We start from the raw sequence: 20,132 nt of genomic DNA, 5'->3' as shown, positions 1-20,132 counted from the left end.
TGAGGATTCTGTAGACTTCAATCAGCCGTCTCTTTTCCAAGCTAAAGAGCCCTAATCTCTTTAGCCTTTCCTTATATGAGAGGAGTTTCATTCCCGTTATCATCTTTATTGCTCTTCTTTGAAACTTTTCTGATTCTGCTATATCTTTTGTGAGATAAGGCAACCAGAATTGAATGCAATACTCAAAAACAAGCCAGCACCATGGAAGGACAGAGAAGCATTATAACATTCTTAGTATTATTTACCATCCCTTTTTTTAATTAATTTCTAGCATCTTGTTTGCTTTTTTTAGCCGCTGCTGCACATTTGGCAGTAGGTTTCAGTGTATTGTCTACGATGATACCTGGATCATTTTATTGGGTGCTGACCCTTAAGAGGGACACTAATATCCGGTAACTTTGATTTTGCTTATTGTTCCCAATGTGCAATACTTTGCATTTGTCCATAATAAATTTCATCTGCCATTTGGATGCCTACTCTTACAATTTCCAAAAGTCTGCCTGCAATTTTTCACAGTCCACACATGTTTTAAGATTTTTGAACAGTTTAGTGTCATCTGCAAATGTAATCACCTCACTCACTGTTCCAATTTCCAGATCATTTATAAATATGTTAATTAGCGCTAGTCCCAGTACAGATCACTGTGGAAACACTATTTATCTTTCTCCACTGAGAAAAATGGCCATTTAAACCTTCCCTCTGTTTTCTGTACAATAACCAGTTCCTAATCCACAACAAAACATTGCCTCCTATCCCTTGACTTTTTAATTTTCTCAGGAGCTTTTCATGAGGAACTTTGTCAAAAGCTTTCTGAAAATCTAGATATATTACATCAATCAGTTCACCTTTATTCACATGTTTATTCACACCTGCAAAAAAATGCAGCAAATTGGCTGAACCCATGCTGACCCTTAAACCATGATTGTCTACGTGTTCTATAATTTTATTTTTTAAATGATTTCATCCATTTTTCCCAGCACTGAAGTCATGCTCGTCTGTAATTTCTCAGATCTCCCCTGGAACCTTTTTTTAAAAATCTGCCTAACATTAGCCACGCTCCAATCTTCAGGTACTACAGATGATTTTAGCAACTAATAGCAGTTCAGCAATTTCATGTTTGAGTTCTTTCAGTACCCTGGGATGTAAACCATCCAGTCCAGGTGATTTATCACTCTTTAACTTCCCAATTTGGCTCAGTACATCTTCCTAGTTCACCAAGATTTTTTTTCAGTTCCTCCCCATCGTCACCCTTGAAAGCCATTTCCAGTTCAGGTAGATTTCTTATATCTTTTTCCATAGAGACTGAAGCAAATAATTTGTTCAGTCTCTCCACTATGGCCTTATCCTCCCTAAGTGCCCCCTTTGCTCCTTGATGATCCAACGGTTCCACGGATTCCCACACAAGCTTTCTGTGTTTGATATACCCAGAAAAGATGTTATTATGAATTTATTCCTCTTTGGCAAATTTCTCTTCATATACTTTTTTAGCCTCTGCCCCTCATTTTACCAGTCTGTAGCGATCAGTGGTACTAATTGCTTAAGTGCTGCTAAATATCAGTGGATTGACCTGCACTAGTATTTTAACTGGCCAGGAGCTACCATATATACTTACATATAAACCAATCCAAATCTAAACTGAGGTGACCTTTTTCTCCCAAAAAGGAGGAAAAAAAGGTTAACTAGAATAAAAACCGAGATTAGAAATTTGAGTGATCCTGGTAAGAAAGTCTACAAGACTAGATATCCTTGCCATGTGTTAACACAATTTTTTAAACTTTAAATATTTTTATTAATAATAATAAACTTTATTTTTGTATATCGCCATACCAATGAGTTCTAGGCGGTTTACATCAAGAAAAGCTGGTCAATCAGCAAATCTTATAAATGCACCACAAGACATATCATAAATACAATATTAAAAGAAGATATGAATTTATCAAACAAGTAGGTTTTCTATATTTTTCTAAAAGCATGGTAAGATTGAGCTTGAGGAATTAAGATACTCTATCAGGTGTTCATTTTACTAGCCTTGAATGCTAAAATTTGATCAAAAAATCTTGTATAACGACAAAACCAATGCAAAATTAAACCAGAACAGCACTGTGTAGAAAAGCATTGAGAAACAGTTACTACTAATACTACTAGCAAAATATCTAGTCCTAAACCATGGTAAATACTGTACCAGTAAGTCTGCACCATTTTCTAAAGTTTGTAAATGAATATCATACCAAAATTTTATTATGATTTTATATATTGTCCTGACTAGGAACTCACATGTTCCATACCATGACAACATGCAATGGTGAGCTTTTTTGTGTAAAGGAGTAAACTTTGAAGGACCCAGTGAAACTTACTTCCTGGATAGTTAAAATCCTGATGGGAGCAAAATACTGGCTTTGGTCATCTTGACATAATTTTCCAAGATGATACCAGCAAGACAGGAGAGAATGAAAATTGCTTCCGTCTCCTTCTGACTTAGTTAATTTTGTGATAAGCTTAGAAGGAAGTGAGTATATGGCCCCTTGGGAGATTTACTGTCTCACTAATGGGTGCAGTGCTCTGCTCCAAAGGGGTGAGGCTTCTAAGCCAGGAGTGACAACAGAAGCACCAATTGTCCATTCCCCGACATTGTTCTTACCATTTACTACTATCCTTCATCCCACCTCCCCCTTAGCATGGTCCTTACCATTCTGGTGCTCAATGAAGCTGATGCTGATATTCTTTTCTGAGCCTTGAGCATCTGCATATGCTTAAGACATGCCAGACCCTGCCATCTCCGGGATTCTCAGAAACAGCAGGAGATGGCAGGCATTGAGCATGTGCAGATGTTCAGGGCCCTGCACTTGCCCAGAACAGAGTATCGGTGTCACCTTCATTGAGTGCCAGAATGATAAGGATCCATGCTGCGAGTGGGGGTGGAACAGGCTAGTGGTGTAGAGCAGCAATGGTTATCGGGGTGATGGGAGTACAGGACAGCAGCGTCAGTCATCTGAGGGGGAGACGGAAAGGAGTACTGATCATTGGCATGGGGTGGTGTAGTGGAGGAGAGTTGGTCATTGGAAATACAGGACAAAACCATTGGCCATTGTGTGGATTTACATATAAACCAAAATCCCAATTTTGGGCCATTTCTGGCCCCAAAATCTCATTTTATATTTTGAGTATATATGGTATATCTATTATATAAGAACATAAAAAAAATAGCCTTACTGGGTCAGGCAAATGGTCCATCTAGCCCAGTAGCCTGTCTTCACAGTGGCCAATCCAGGTAACTAGTACCTGACAAACCCCCCAAAAGTAGCAATATTCCATGCTACCAACCCCAGTAGCCTGTCCTCATGGTGGCCAATCCAGGTCACTAGTACCTGGCTAAAATCCAAATAGTAGCAACATTCCACGCTACCGATCCATGGTAAGCAGTGACTTCCGCCATGTCTGTCTCAATAACAAACTATGGATTTTTCCTCCAGGAAACTGTCCAAACCTTTCTTAAATCCAGCTACATTAACCACTCGTACCACAACTTCTGACAATGCGATTCACAGCTTAACTATTATCTGAGTGAAAAAAAATTATTTCCCTGTAACTTCATCAAGTGTCCCCTAGACTCTGTAATTTTTGATGGAGTAAAAAAATCAATCCACTTGTACCATTCTATACCACTCAGGATTTTTTAGACTTCAATCATATCTCCCCTCAGCCGTCTCTTTTCCAAGCTGAAGATCCCTAATCTTTTTAGTCTTTCCTCATACGAGTGAAGTTCCATTCCCTTTATCATCTTGGTCACTCTTCTTTGAACCTTTTCTAGTTCCATTATATCTTTCTTGAATTAAGATAACCAGAGCTGAATGCAATAAATCAGGTGAGGTTGCACCTTGGAGCAATACAGAAGCATTATAACATTCTTAGTCTTGTTAATTTATAATTTCATAACACATAAACAAGGAATTTATATATTTAAATGAAGTTCACAATGAAATAACCCCTTGCTTCTTAGTCAAGGCTTGTCACTTTTTAAGAGGCCCCAGAGATTTGTTGAAATATAACTACTATGACCCCTTGAAAACACAAGACTATTTGAAAAATAATCTTATGGTCAATTACATACCGTATGTAAATTAGTAGAGTCCAAAGCTTCAAAATTTCATTCATAGATTCCTCTAATAGACTAGAAGCATCCAAGTTTATTCTGGGAAACATCCACAAGCTCACTCTGGACTTCATTAATGCTCTTCTCAGAGTTCTTAGATGGTAAGGTAATGACTCTGGTAATAGTAGGGACCACCTCGGTGGAGATTTTAAGTTTCTGAGTGTACTGTCTCTGCAAAGTATCTACAAGGTAATTCTATAACTGGGTGCCCACTGGAACACATAAATGTACAGAATATATGCATACTCGTGGGTAAATGTACATTTAGGCATATAAGCAGCATCAAAACAATTTAAGAACTATTCTGTATGGGAACATCTAAATGGCATAGCAAAGGGGGTATCCAAATGGGCAGAACATATGAGGGGCATGGCTGGTGGTACAATTCACGCATAGAAACCTGTAAGTTATGCATGCCCTTGCTGCATGTAGGTCTATTGCTGTTGTAATTGAAGGCACCTATATTATAGGCATGCTGATACTGGGTTATTCTAGTATTCTAACATGGCCTTTGGGCACCCAGGTACCCATGCATACTGTTGTCGCTCTAATAGAATCACATACCAAAAATAGGAAAAGTGATAAATCAAAGATTAGCTGCTGCTGTGGTAATTTAGAGATTTAATAGGCGTCAGAGTGTTTGCTATACGGCAGTTGCTACTACAGCCTTGTAAAATGGGGGGAGGGGAGAGGGGTAATTTGCAAGTGCTTTTTCTACTAAATAATTATGAAATTGGATGATCATTTTTTATCTTGTCAATGAAAAAGTTTTAAGAAAATTAAACAGAACTATGCAGTTCATATGTACATGCGATTGTGAATTCTCAGTTTCATCTTGATAACTTAAAAAAAAAAACAACCTACACACAATTTCCAAATTCATTATTCAATGATAGAAATAAGCACAAACCGTTTATACCTTACTAAAATGTATTCCCTATTGCACAGATGTTGTCTATGCAGGAAACATCCAACTCAATTTTATCCAGATGGCTCAATCTGCAATAAACGTTGAAAACTTCTTCTTTATGTATTAGTAGACTACACTGAAATATTTGCAGTACAGAACGTCACGCCATATTGTTCCCCTAGGAGTCAGCCAATGTATCAACGGTATGATTGATAACTACGTACAAATGAATCGTATGCATTGCAGCAGCACACCTTAACAGCGCAATGCCAGGAGAGGTGGTGGAGAGTAAAACTGTGACTGAGTTCAAAGAAGCGTGGGATGAACACAGAAGATTTAGAATCAGAAAATAATATTAAATATTGAACTAGGCCGGTTACTGGGCAGACTTGCACGGTCTGTGTCTGTGTATGGCCGTTTGGTGGAGGATGGGCAGGGGAGGGCTTCAATGGCTGGGAGGGTGTAGATGGGCTGGAGTAAGTCTTAACAGAGATTTCGGCAGTTGGAACCCAAGCACAGTACCGGGTAAAGCTTTGGATTCTTGCCCAGAAATAGCTAAGAAGAAAAAATAAAAAAAAAATTAAAAAATTAAATTGAATCAGGTTGGGCAGACTGGATGGACCATTCGGGTCTTTATCTGCCATCATCTACTATGTTACCATGTTAGACTGTGTTCCTTATAGATACTAAGATGCTTGAAATCAAACTCTTTCTCCATTGAGCAACAATATCCAATATTTTCTCTGTCTCTAATCTTATTATTCAGGAGCCAAAATGACATTTTCTGGCTTAAAATACTGTACGTGTATCAGTAAGCATGTCTTTCATCAACCACTAATTCTTGTGTCTGTAACTGCGTTGACACCATCTCTATCAAGTTCCATCTTTAATGTCTATCTAATTTTGATTTTGCAACTTTTTCCTTTACAAATTCTACAAGCCTAACATTTTTAATTATAATACATTCATAAGAATGTTGCTTATATTCTGAGAATAAGAACATAAGAATTGCCGCTGCTGGGTCAGACCAGTGGTCCGTCGTGTACAGCAGTCCGCTCATGCGGCGGCCTCCAGGTCAAAGACCAGTGCTCTAAATGAGTCCAGCCTCACCTGCGTACATTCCAGTTTAGCAGGAACTTGTCCAACCTTGCCTTGAATCCCTGGAGGGTGTTTTCCCCCTAGTTTTTTTTTTTTTTTTTTTTTTAGTGGACATTTTTGAGTAATATTGTGCACTATTGATGACATAGGAAAACTAAAATTTTGAATTTTCCTGTCATTTTGGCTTAACAATGTTTTAAAGTGAAATGGGTTTTTAAACCTCCTGAATGACTACATTTGATGAATATGCTGATGATCCATGACCGATTTAAAATGACTGACAAGGGAGAGATGCAATGCATTTTACAATAATAGCAATAATCAGCTAGATGAAGAATTAATACGTAAATCATCTTATAGACCAGTGTTTCACAACACGAGGTATGCCTTGGGGGTATGCAGGCCGCTTGTTGGGGGTACACGGCCTGGCCGCCAATTCCCGCCTGTCCGTAGAAGTCTCGATTGCACTTTACCCCTTTTATCACAGCAAACTTAAATTAGCTCTATTTCCAAAAGTTGATTTATGAAGGTCTATAAAGATAAATAGAACCCACCTGTGTACTGTCATAGTAGCAGAGCTGATTTAAATACCCCCAGGTGGAGAACTAGGTTGTTTCTTTTATATGATGTGAATTTGAGGCAACAATCTAAACATGTAGGGCTCCTTTTACAAAGCTGTGCTAGCGTTTTTAGCGCGCGCTAATCCCGCGCTACACAAAAAATACTAACACCAGCTCTATGGAGGAGTTAGCGTGTAGTGCGCGCGGTAATGTAGCATGTTCTAAAACCGCAAGCGCAGCTTAGTAAAAGGAGCCCGTAGTAGCAGAAAGAATTCAAGGATAAATTTGCTGTTTAAAGGAAGGCTCTAATGGCCTTATTCTATAAACAGTTCTCTCTTTAGGCTCCGCTAGGTGACTTAATCGCAGCCGCCTACAGATGCCTAAGTTCAGGCATTTCTGGTCTGCAAGAATGGTGGTAATTACGGGATGCAGGGCAGGATTAACCAATAGGCCAAGTAGGCACGTGCCTAGGGCCCGAAATGGTCAGGGGGGCCCGATGAAGGAGGGCATCAACATTGTTTCTCTAAACGGCGATGGGCCCCTCCAGCATCAATCGGCAATGCGGGCCCCCCCCCCCCCGATCAGCAACGCGGCCTCCCCCCAATCGACGTAAAGTAAGACAAACAAGCAACGTGGGTAAGAAAGGCAACGAGAACTGTAATTGTGCAAGCGGTGCTGCTTGCCCAAAGCTTCCCTCTGATGCAGCTTCCTGTTTCCGCCTGGGCGCATGGTGGGGTGGGGCGGGGCAGGGGGCCCAGTGTACTTGGGTGCCTAGGGGCCCTCGACAAATTAATCCTGCCCTGACTGGATGTTCAATTTAAAAAAAAAATATATATATGCATAGAAAAATGCTTTTGTTTCAGAGACTGTCCCCTAATGCAGGTACTGTGTATCAGAATTTTGCAGAGTCAGGTGCTGAGATTTTGGAACTTATTAAACTTCTGTTAATTACTGGCAACTGCAAATTCAAAGATGTTTATGTATCCTTTATGAATTACTTGCCTATCTCCTTCCATTTTCTCTAAATGCTGAGTAAAGCACTATAGAATATTCAAACCACGTTTTTGTATACCGAAGTACTATTAAACATTCAAAAGGTTTGGTTATATTCTCTCCCCCCCTTTTATGAAGCCACGTTAAGGTTTTTAATCGCAGGCCATGGTGGTAAAAGCTCCATCGCTCATAGAATTCCTATGAGTGTCTGAGTTTTTACCACCACGGCCTACAATTTTAAAAAAACCTAACACGGCTTCATAAAAGGGGGAAGTTGTGATGTGCCATAAAGAACGTTAAATTATTTTGAAAAAAAAAAAAGATAATTTTTTGGGAAGACTACAGTTTTGGGATTATAATTAAAAACTATACCATTGATACCAAATATTTATGTTCCTGTTTGAGCAGTGATTATTTCTGATTGCTCCTTTATTTCCACTCAATATATTTTGGTGGTTATTTTAGAAGCTCTATTTATATTTCTGTCTCTAACTCGTAGCTCCAAATGTAATCTTATCACCACTAGTAGTATCCAATATCTCACTATGAGGAGACCTCAGCCCCACCACTCCACTGCTGTAGATCATTCAAAAGCAGGAAGCACCACATGGTTCTTCCCGCTTTTGAATGATCAGTGGGGCTGAGGTCTCCTTCACACCTGTGGGAGGGGCTTGAGGCAACTGGGCCAATCAGGCCCTAAGGCCCACCATTCTGAGGACGTTGTTAAGGTGGGGGGGTGTTGGGGGGGGATGTCCGCAGGGTTTGGGGGAGCCGAGTGGAGGTTCAGGGTGGCGGTCATGGGGGGTAGTGCGATGAGGACAGGAGGGCCTGGGATCCCTCCTGCCCATATCTTACAGGGGGTAGGGGGTTTTGCTGGGGCAGAAGGGCTTGGGCTCCCTCCTGCCCCGATCATTTCTGGGGGGAGGGGGGTGGCTCATCTCTCCTACTGCAATTGTGATCACCCACCTCCCCAAACCATGGCACTTGAATATATTGGTAAAAAGCTATTTCTGCATTATCCATAAACTGAGGAGAATAAGAAAATATTTTCAATAGGGCACCATTTATAGAATTCCTCCCTATATGTTTCCCTAGATGTGGGTTTTATTAGCTTTATTCTTTTACAAAAAATCGAACATCAGAGAAGTTGTAGTCCACCACCATACACACCGCATAGTTTCTGTAGAGATTTCTCAGAATACGTCTCTCGATCACAGCCTTTTCCAATATAATTGGTCTGCAGTTCAATAGTAGTCTGGACTGAGGAAACAGGCCCATCACAGGTCTCCAAGTGAATGTTTGGAAATAACGCTTTGCTACCAGATCCAGGATTGTACTCAATGCGTTTATTCCAATCTGGAAATAAACCAAGTCAAAACCGTCACATTCATATTTATTTTGAAAACATAAACATACATATAAAATAGATTGCATGCAAATAGATCTCCTACATATTCATTTGGGAAATCCTGAAAACCTGACCTGGCAAGGGCTGAGGTTAGACACCCTTGCTTTATTCAGTATCCCCTGGATTCTATATACCACAACCAGTGTTCCCGCTAAGCTGCGCTGGCGTGCGCTGGCGCACAAAATATTACATCGCAGCGCACAAGTTTCTCGTCACAGCGCACGGCGTACGGCAGATGGCAGGGCGGCGAGAGGAGAATCGGGCGAGTTGGCTCATAACTTGCTGGCGCCCGATATTTTTAGCTCACAGCGAAAAAAGTTTGCTCACAACACCCGCCCGCTTAGAGGGAGCACTGACCACAACTAAATTTATGTACACAAATCTATGCCAACAATTGCCAATTAATATGCACTTATTGACATTAATTGCCACTAATTAGAATTCGCCTGAACAACCTTCTAAGCATATTCTATAAAGTAGTGCAGTAGAATCCATACAGTAGAATTATCAGCGCCAATTAACCAATTAAAAAAAATTAAGTTAGGCACCTACAAGTAGGCACCTTTTATAGAATCAGGGCCTTAATGCCCACTTTACCTTGACTAATTGCAAAAAAAACCAAGCAAACCAGCTATTGTGCCTTAAGTGTCCAGCGGTCGCGTTCGCATCCGCCTTCAGCTCTCACCTCCTCCAGCACCGGACACACGCACAAGCTGCACTGCCTCCAATGGTTACCTTACGTTCTGGAATGTTGTCTGCCTCACTGCTGTAACCTCATGCAAGCACTTTCCTGCATCTGCATGCGATTGGACTCCACCTCACAATCGCGTACAGATGCAGGGAAGCGCTTGCATGAGGTTACAGTGACCGACGGACACTTATGGCACAAGTTTTCCATAAAGAATCATTCTTTATAATACTGAGGGCCTCAAAATAGTACCTGGCAGGCCGCGATTTTAAAACCACTGCTATAGATATACTATGAAATTAAGTTCAGTATTACCTTGTCACATCAGTCATACATTTTATATTCCTCTTAGTAATTTAAAGCCATACAATTTACATACAGCACTTACATAGAACCATAAAGCCATGGGTCAAAATGTGTGCAAGTTCGAGCAAATGATTGCAAAGTAAGTAAAGAGGATGATTATAGCTTTCAGCAGGCCTGGAGGGATGGCGGTCTCTTTGGACAACATTAAATGAAGCATGACTTTCAAGGCAACAAATGATCTGTCTAAGATCTCTCTTGATTTATGGCAGTAATCTACACTGCAGTATAATAACTCCTTAGCCAGCAAAAATAAATACATTTTAAATTTTTTTAAAAAAAGAACACTTCAATTACTAATCCTTGAACATTCTTTAGTGTTTTCGCTTTGTACCTGTTAATTGCAATGGCACAACTTCTTGCTTCCCTGCTGACTTATGCAAGCAATGGCATTTGATCTCATTTTCTTTTTTGTTTCCTTTATTATACATCTCTTGCTACTTACTTGTCACTTTCACAGCTCAGCTGATGTTTTCTCAAGTTTCTTGATGGGTTGCAACATCCCCATATTGTTCTTTCCCTATAGATTTGTCACTTCCTTCACTTAGCTTGAGTATTAAAAAAAAAAACTAAACATCGCAGGCAACATCAATTTGTTGCCTGAATACCATTTATAAATATAGCAGCTTTGAGTGTGCAGTGCTGCCCCCATCTACATAATGCACAATGGGGATGATTCTATAAACAGTGCCTAAGAAAAGGTGCTGGCTGTGTGTTATTCACGCTTAGGCAGTGTTTATAGAATCATGATTAATGGTGCCTAGGTAAAAACTTAGGCGCCTGAAATGTAGGTGAGGGAGTCACACTTAGCAGCACCTAACTCATGCTCCAACCAAAGAAACATCCACTTAGGCGTTAGTACGCCACTGAGTGCATTGCAATAGTCACCTATCTATCTATATATATTAAATCAGATGTATCTCTATGTGTGTATGTATGTATGTTCCAGCATAACTCTGAAACGCATGAGATTTCAACCAAATCTGGGAAAAAATACTGTGGGGTGGGAAGGGGGACACACACACAGATACATCCAATTATATATAGATGGAGCTGCTTTGACCAATTGTGTGAAGCTTGGCGAATGATGTCACACAGTCATTCAACAGTAAATAAGGAAGTGAAGCTGTGCTTTGGTGTGCTGTGGTGAAGCCTAAACAGAAAGTGAAAACTGAAAATTTGTGTGATGATAATCCTCAAGTGAATGTAAACCAAAACCCAAGGGAATTTGAAAGTAAACGTAATTGCCAAAGACTTCCCTTTTTACCAGGCTTAATCACTGAATACAAGTCTATCGATACCGGAAGATTAGGATAAATAAATATCTGGGCAACGCCGAGTGATCAACTAGTCCAGGGGTAGGGAACTCCGGTCCTCAAGAGCCGTATTCCAGTCGGGTTTTCAGGATTTCCTCAATGACTATGCATTGAAAGCAGTGCATGCACATAGATCTCATGCATATACATTGGGGAAATCCTGAAAACCCGACTGGAATACGGCTCTCAAGGACTGGAGTTCCCTACCCCTGATCTAGTCTTTTATAGAATTGGATAAGTGCTTATCACCTAATTATCAAGGCTCTTAAGGGTATTTTGACAATTGTTAGGCGCCTAAAGTTAGAATCATCCGTAATCTGTATAAACAGTCCACTACACACTATCCTATCTACACATGTAAATATGAGGGGCATTCAATAATTATCTACCTGAGTATGAATGAAAGTAGCAAGCGTGTTGAAACAAGTCTTTGCATTTTGTGACATGTCTCAAGGTTACTCATACGCAGTTGCGACTCAATGCAAGTCTAAGATTCTAAGAGACAAGATGTCAGGAAAATCCTCATGTGAATCAAGTAAGAATCTGCTAGATTTGGAGTAGAGAGTTGCGCGGGGACAGAAATCCCACCCGTCCCTGCCAGGATCCTCTCCTTCCCCACTCATCCCTGCAAGGAATTACCTCCATTCCCGCCTGTCCCCATAAAAAGCAGCAATTTCACAGTTTCTTTTTGTGTTTGCGCTGCTGTTTTCCTTGTGGAATCTCTTTGGTGGAACCCTTTTTTTGTTTTCTGTTCAGGTAATTAACTTATAAACCCCCTCTTTTACAAAGGCTGACGTGTCCTTTATATTATATGGATGAACCCTGCTTCCAAAGCTTTCCATCCCCGTTGGAGTCCCGTTGGCTAGAGGGGGGTCCCCATGGGAGTCCCGTGGGCTAGAGGGGGGTCCCCACGGGAGTCCCGTGGGTTAGGGGGGATTTCTGCGGGACCAGCGGGATTCCCGTGATCCCCGTTTCCGTGTAGACCTCTAATTTGGAGCACTGTTAACTGTGATAAAATTTCTCACAAAAGAAGGGAAAAAGCCAAAGGAGATCCATGAATGCATAACTGCAGTTTATGGTGAGTCTGCCCCTTTATCCTACCAAGTCAAATTTTTAAGCAAGCAGTTTAAATGGGGTATAGAGTCCACTGAAGATGACCCTCACACTAGATGGCAACTTCCACAGAAATGTGCAAGGAACTCAAGGTTTGAATTTTGTCAGACAAATTAAGACTTCCTAAATAGCTGAGCATAGTTGGGCATGTACAAAGTTAGTGTGAGATGGGTTTCAAGAATGCTGATGCCATGTCAGAAGGACACGAGGCTCCAGTGCTGTCAGGAGAACTTAGAAATGCTCCTTGAAGACCAAGTTAATTTTTTTCATTGTTTCGATACTGGAGATGAGATTTGGGTCTATCATAGAGATCCTGAGTCCAAAATTGAGTTAATGCAGTAGAAGCACAAGTCCTACCCCACCTCCCAAAAAAGTTCAAGACAGAAAAATCTGCAGGCAAGATCATGGCAATTTCTGGGATGATGAAGGACTTTTGCTTCTGGAATACATGCTACACAAGACAACCATAATTAGGGAGAGTTATGCAAACACAATGATCATTTTGTGAGAGTCAATCAAGGAGAAAAGACTAGAAAACTTACAGCAGATATGCTGCTGTTTCATGACAATATGCTAGTGCACATATCACAACAATCACAAGCTGCTATCTGAGAATATGGGTTTCAGCAGCTGAACCATCCACCCTACAGTCCTGACCTGGCTCCCTCAGATTATTTCCTTTTCCAAGTTTTGAAGAAATCTCTCAGTGGACAGTGGTTTTCAAGTGATGAAGACGTCAAGGAAGCAGTTACATCCTGGTTTGAATGTCAAACAGAAGAATTCTTTTCAACGTTATTGCAGGAAAAGTGGATGAAGTGTATGGAGCTATCAGGGGACTATATTGAAAAATAAAGCAAACGTTTTTTTTAAACTCTTCTTTCCTACTAAGGTAGATAAATTATTGACCGCCCCTCGTATACCTGTATGTGCATTTCCTTATACATGCAGCACTGACCCATGGAACTTCTGGGGAATTTGCAAGCTATATATCCTGGAGGACATTTTAGAATATTCACAAGGAAATGATGCATGCAAATAGCAGAATTTTTCAAATATAAATGTTAAAAATCTCTCTTTACATTGCATTTACACATGTAATTGCCATGGAACAATCAAATTAAAAGGGGGGGGGGTTCTAGGAGTAGTTGTGGTGGTTCAAATATTTATACATATACAAACTGAGCAGAGAAAGTGCATCTATATTTTGTTTTCTATATTTCCTGTAGTTAATTTCTTTATTTTGGGGGTGATCTGAATTTAATTGTGAATGAAGTATGGATTTTTATTTCCTATTTTTTTTATTTGACAAGATTATTATTATTTTTTTTTTTTGCTATTTCCTTTGCACTGTTATTTTGGGATTGTACAGTGGATATAACCTTAAAAATAAATAAACAAAAAGAAAAAAACATGTATGGAGCAAAGGCTGTCCCCATGTAATGGCACCTCCTTGTTAAGTGCTGCTGAATACTGGTGGGCAGCCCACTGAGTGCAATTTAAGTGGGCAGCAGCTTCCTGCCTTCTTAAATCACTTTGAATATTAGGACCAGAGATATTAAAACTTAAAAGTGTGCATGAATTCAAAATTTTAAGTTTTACCAGTGAGTTATTAAAAGTAAATGCCAATTATAAATTTATGGTTAGATCACCAGTTTATTTTTGTACAATGTAACAGTGAGAATGCACACTGCCTTTATTCTCAAATCACGGCTACGCACATCAGTTTCCTTTTCAATGCCATCTTAGATTAATTGGCATTCACACAAAATATTCATCATTACATCCGAGATGTGGCATAGCCATTAAAGCTGACATATCTGCCCACAGTTCCATGAAATCCAATGCTTTCTGAAGCTCCGTGGGATACAGCTTATAAAATATGCCACATAACACGTCAATACCCATACTGTATAATAATGGAGGGCTTCTGTTCTCAGAAAAAAAATGACACTTTGACATCCCTTGGGATTTAAAAGAGCACAGTTTCATTTCTCACTATTACCTTTCCACTTGACAAAGCAGATCACTTATGAACAAAGCTACATAAACCCTGTCATTTTTTAACTATTCACACTGATCTAAGCATTTAAGGCAGAATTTCAAACAAACCTGACCCAAAGATTTTCTTCTAATTGCATGATACCTCATTACCTGTCATTTTGCATCATAATATACTGAAACTGTACCATCCATTCTAATGAAAAACCAAGACATTAATTACATGAATCCAACTTGATTAAATCCATCAGCTTTTATTGGAAAGGATAGCAAAATAATTTCTGAGTACAATGACTAAATCTAGTACTCTGAAAAGCAATATCAAGCATGTTTAGTTTTGCCCAAACTTCAGAAAGCCATATGCTAGGATAGCTCATTCACCCAAGATGATGCCATTCGGGACTGCAGAGTGGAAAACGCCCAGACCTGCGCTGGAGGGATTTAAATTAGGACTGGTGACTTTGCTACTTTTGCTGTTCTCTTCTGCCCTGGAACATTGACTTTTGAGTTACCTCTATGGTATTCAGCAGTGCAATCGATCCCGGGACAGAGCTAGCGCCACCTCCCTGGATAATGTCATTTGGAAGCATGAAATGAAAATGCCCAGACCTGCGCCAGAGGTGCAACATGCCAGAGGAGCGCATTGGTTGTGTTGATGAAAGAGCAATGACTAAGGAGCTCCTTAGGGTACTCCTTTGGACAGACCTTGGAAGGACTTGGATAAGGGGAACATTTTTTTACAGCATGATAGAGACTAGTAATATTGCAGTTAAGGATATTTTTTGGGGGGGAGGGGGATGACGACAATATAGCCCTTTGGGATTTGTAAAGGAGAGGAAAAAAAAACACTATTAGATAGGACAAATTATTTAAAGAGAATTGATTTGCAGCATGGAGATAGAGTGGGAAATGAAATAATGAAGATTGATTTAGTGAATGCCAGATCAGTTTGGAACAAGATGACAATTAATTAAGATATTATTGAGGAAGAAAAATTTGATGTTCTTTGTGTTACTAAATCTTGGTTGTTAGAATCAGATCTGATTAATGTTGGCAGTGCTGTCCTGTTGGGTACAAAGGGCTTCCAAGCTAGATCTTATAAAAAGCGGGGAGGCATGGTGACTTTTTTATCCAGAAAACCTAAAATTTAGGGTGATTTGTAAATAATCTCTGGATTTTGGGGAGATTTTGGTATTAGCTTGATATAATCTGAATTTATGTTTGTTGTACAGTCCACTGGGTATGTTGGAAATTGACTGTTTATCTTTCCTGTAATTTATTTTAGATTTATCTATAAACCTGGAATGCTTATGAATTCTAGGTGATTTTAATGTTTAGTATGCCTATGATGAGAGAGGGGAGGATGAACAAGAATCTACATTTTGCCAAGCATCTTTCAAACAGATTGTAAATTTTGTGCCACATAAGACAGGAAATATGTTGGATTTAGTTTTTTTAGGGCAGGAATTACAAACTAGACTATGTCAGTCTCCTATAGGACTGTCGTTAAGTTGGTCTGATCATGTATTGATTAGTTTTGTATTACAAAACTATGATGCAAATTTATAGACTGAGGAGTTGTGATGTAAAATACGGATTAGGCCAAATTTTGATATTTGTGATTTTAAAAAGAATTGAAAACTAGTCTGACAGTGGATGATGATCAGGATTTAGAACAGTGTATTGTAAACTGTGTGCTGTATCACACTAGTGTGCCTTTTGAGATCTTAAGTGTGCCGCGGCTAACAGGGCAGGAAGAAAGGTTCCAGCGCCTGTGTCAGCTGACTTCTATCGTCACGTTGTGCATATCTGCCAGGACTCCTGTCTTCCTTGTCTCCGCGACCCAAGACCAGCAGCAGCAGCTCTGTATGCTTTTAACTTTGGCACAAAGCTGCCACTAGAAGTAGTTTAGCCCAGTTTCATCAGGCAGCCTCGGGGCCTTTGCTAGGCCGCCCCGCTTCGATGACAGAAAGAAAGACAGACACACAGAAAGACAGGGGGGCAGGGAGAGAGACAGAAAGAAAGACAGACAGCGGGGCAGGGAGAGAGACAGTGGGGCAGGGAGAGAGAGAGGCAAACAGAAAGAAAGAGACAGACAGACAGAAATAAAGGGGGGCAGGGAGAGAGAAAGACAGACAGACAGAAAGAAAGGGGGGCAGGGAGAGAGAAAGAAAGATAGACAGAAAGAAAAAAAGAAAGAAAGAAACGCCTCAGTGCCTCATTGTGCTAAAAGTCTACACATCTATTCTAGCACCCATTAATGTAACAGGCTTAAACACTAGTTTCTTGATAAATCTAAAAGACCATTCATGCAAGAAATAAGAAGAAATATTGTTGTCGTATTAGTGATATTGACATCCTATAGCACCTTCTGAGGCCACTCTACCCATGCTCTTAAACTGAGGATTTTAGTCTAATCTGTTTTAAAGAGAATACATTTAAATCTTTCAGAGCGTTAATTTATTTGTAGAAAATTTACTAGTTTCCTTCTTACCCTCATTTCCATCAGCACAAATACAACTGGAAAGTAGTTTTTCTAGATAAATTTTGTGTGACCTTTTGCGTGTCCCATTGATGTGTCTTGTAAGAGCTGAGAAAGTGTTTCTGTTATCTCTGGGAACCTACACATTGTAATAGGAGCATGGGCTGGTTTGGATGAGTGTAATGTGGATTTCTCTAAGGCATGGGTGATGATATTGATTCTACGATATTAAATTCTTATTTTATTTATTTAAGTCAACTTATTAATCATCCATGTCTAAAGAATTGCTAATTTTATTGCTTATGGTATTGCAAGTAACTGATATATGAATGCATTCGATCAATAAATATTGCAATTATATATGCTTCCTCGAAGTCTGGTAATGGTTTTTATTGAATGGTGTTTATTGTTTATGTGAGCTTGAAAGGTTTGGATAGGTTCCTGGAGGATAAGGGGATAGAGGGGTACAGATAGAACTTGAGGTAGGTTATTGAATTGGTCAGTAACCACTTCACAGGTCGCGGACCTGATGGGCCGCCGCGGGAGCGGACCGCTGGGCAGGATGGACCTCTGGTCTGACCCAGTGGAGGCAACTTCTTATGTTCTTATGTTCTTAATGAAAATGAACTTACCTCCTAAGAATCAGTCTGATCATTGCTGCTGAGCCAGGAATTGTTAATGTATTATTAATATGTATTTTGACTGTTTTTGTATGTATTATTCCTATTTATATATTTTTTACTATGGCAAACAACATTGGGTAAATCAGATTAGATCAGATTATACTTCAGGGTGAATTTTTTGAAAAAGGTGGTATAAAACTCCTAACAAATAAAATAGTAAAACAAACTGAAGCAAGAATAACTATGGGGTCCTTTTACTAAGGGCCGATTTAGCACGTGCTGATTTAACGCATGCTAAATATTAAAGCACCCATTATATTCTATGAGCGCTTTTGCATTTAGCACATGCCAATCTTTAGCGTGTGCTAAATCGATTAGCGTGCGCTAAATCAGTTTGTGCGACTTGATAAAAGGACCCAAAAATAGAGAATTACATTCTAAAAACTCACAATATATATTTAGATACTGGAAATTTTTAAATATAACTCAGAAATTTTTTTTTTTACAAAAATTTCAGATTGACATTGGTTAGAACTGGATAGAGCTGAATACTGAACTACCCAGTTACCTTTTAGCCACATTCCTGGAATGCCTCTATCTTATTCTTAACTGGTAAAGAGGTTTCTACCATGGCATGGAGCGTTAAATGCTCCGACGCTGCTCTAACACGCATAGGAATAAGTAAAAGAAGGGGTAAATTGAAAAACAAGATGCCCAATTAAAATTTTATCCTAATTTGTAAAGTTAAATATTTAGCCCGCAGTTAACCAAGTAAATCTAAATATTGATATTTGCAAGCAATTGTTACTCTCTGTTTTTGTTGACTGTTTTATTGCACCAAATTATTTCAAAAAAATAACCAAAAAAAAACCTTCCATTAAATCAGTTTTTATTCCAACATCACCTGTATGACACAACTGAAAGAGGATTCTATATTCTGTACCTTGCCACCCTGGTTTACACACTGGCTTAATATCAATCTGTACAAGGACATTCTGTGTTGCATGTTTCTGTCCACAGTCATAAGCTGTTACCATGATGTCAAACTGGTGCTGTTTATCATAGATCAGTTTCTCAGTATTTCTGATGTTGCCTGCCAATTAAAGAGAAAAAAAATCTGGTGTATAGTTATTTTCACAATTGTGCATGCCAATACACAATACCGAAACACATTTTTACTCATTACCACGTTGTTTAGGGCAGAACACATACAATTATAATATACATTTTAAATATATGCATGTTTTACTATTTTCAGTTATTACTGTGGACTAGATACTGAGGATACTAAATACTATGTGGAACAAAAGAAAGGGAACAGAAACACCACATATAATCAAACAAGAGAGCAACTAGTGGGGAGTGGGATAGATCACGTCAACATTGAGATGGACAATCTTTATTGTTGTGTTTATGAACTCAAAATATAATACATATAAAACCACAGAAATAAAAGGTCCCATAAAAGAAATGTCCTGTGTTGGAGAGATCTGATGGACGTGATCTATCCCATTCCCCACTATTTGCTCTCATAAGAACATAAGAATTTCCACTGCTGGGTTGGACCAGTGGTCCATCGTGCCCAGCAGGCAGCTCCCGCCGCAACTCCTAGATCAAAGACCAGTACCCTAACTGAGACCAGCTCTACCTGCGTACGTTCCGGTTCAACAGGAACTTGTCTAACTTTGTCTTGAATCCCTGGAGGGTGTTTTCCCCTATAACAGTCTCCGGAACAGTGTTCCAGTTTTCCATCACTTTCTGGGTGAAGAAGAACTTCCTTACATTTGTACGGAATCGATCCCCTTTTAACTTTAGAGAGTGCCCTCTCGTTCTCCCTACCTTGGAGAAGGTGAACAACCTGCCTTTATCTACTAAGTCTATTTTTGATGGGAAAATGTGTTGATCTTATTATATATTCTAAGGATTTTAAGTGATGTATAAAGTGTAAAATGTATTTTTCTTGTATTCACTTAATGAAAGTATTAAAAATGAATTAAGATATTTAAAAAAAAAAGTCTATTCCCTTCAGTATTTTGAATGTTTCGATCATATCCCCTCTCAGTCTCCTCTTTTCAAGGGAGAAGAGGCCCAGTTTCTCTAATCTCTCACTGTATGGTAACTCCTCCAGCCCCTTAACCATTTTAGTCACTCTTCTCTGGACCCTTTTGAGTAGTACCGTATCCTTCTTCATGTACGGCGACCAGTGCTGGATGCAGTATTCCAGTACCGTATTTTCGCGGATATAACGCGCGCGTTATACGTGATTTTACGTACCGCGCATACCCCTCGCGCGTTATATGCCTGAGCGCGGTATACAAAAGTTTTTAAACATAGTTCCCACCCCGCCCGACGCCCGATTCACCCCCCCCCCAGCAGGACCGCTCGCACCCCCACCCCGAACGACCGCTCGCACGCGCTCCCACCCGCACC

General features: G+C 39.7%; 1 protein-coding gene across 3 annotated transcripts in view; it reads right to left on the bottom strand.

The window, feature by feature from the left end:
- CLSTN2 (calsyntenin 2) overlaps positions 1 to 20,132 on the bottom strand; it is a 1,243,607-nt gene that overhangs the window by 472,944 nt on the left and 750,531 nt on the right. For all 3 annotated transcript variants that reach the window (XM_033958408.1, XM_033958407.1, XM_033958409.1), the window contains 2 exons: positions 18,646 to 18,795; positions 8,882 to 9,067 (listed from right to left, as the gene is read on the bottom strand). In XM_033958408.1, coding sequence (XP_033814299.1) covers positions 8,882 to 9,067; positions 18,646 to 18,795 — 336 coding nt within the window. The remainder of the gene's footprint in view (positions 1 to 8,881; positions 9,068 to 18,645; positions 18,796 to 20,132) is intronic.

This window comes from Geotrypetes seraphini, chromosome 9 (assembly GCF_902459505.1).
Source record: "Geotrypetes seraphini chromosome 9, aGeoSer1.1, whole genome shotgun sequence".
Classification (NCBI taxonomy): domain Eukaryota; kingdom Metazoa; phylum Chordata; class Amphibia; order Gymnophiona; family Dermophiidae; genus Geotrypetes; species Geotrypetes seraphini.
This window is presented reverse-complemented; position numbering and strand designations above follow the sequence as displayed.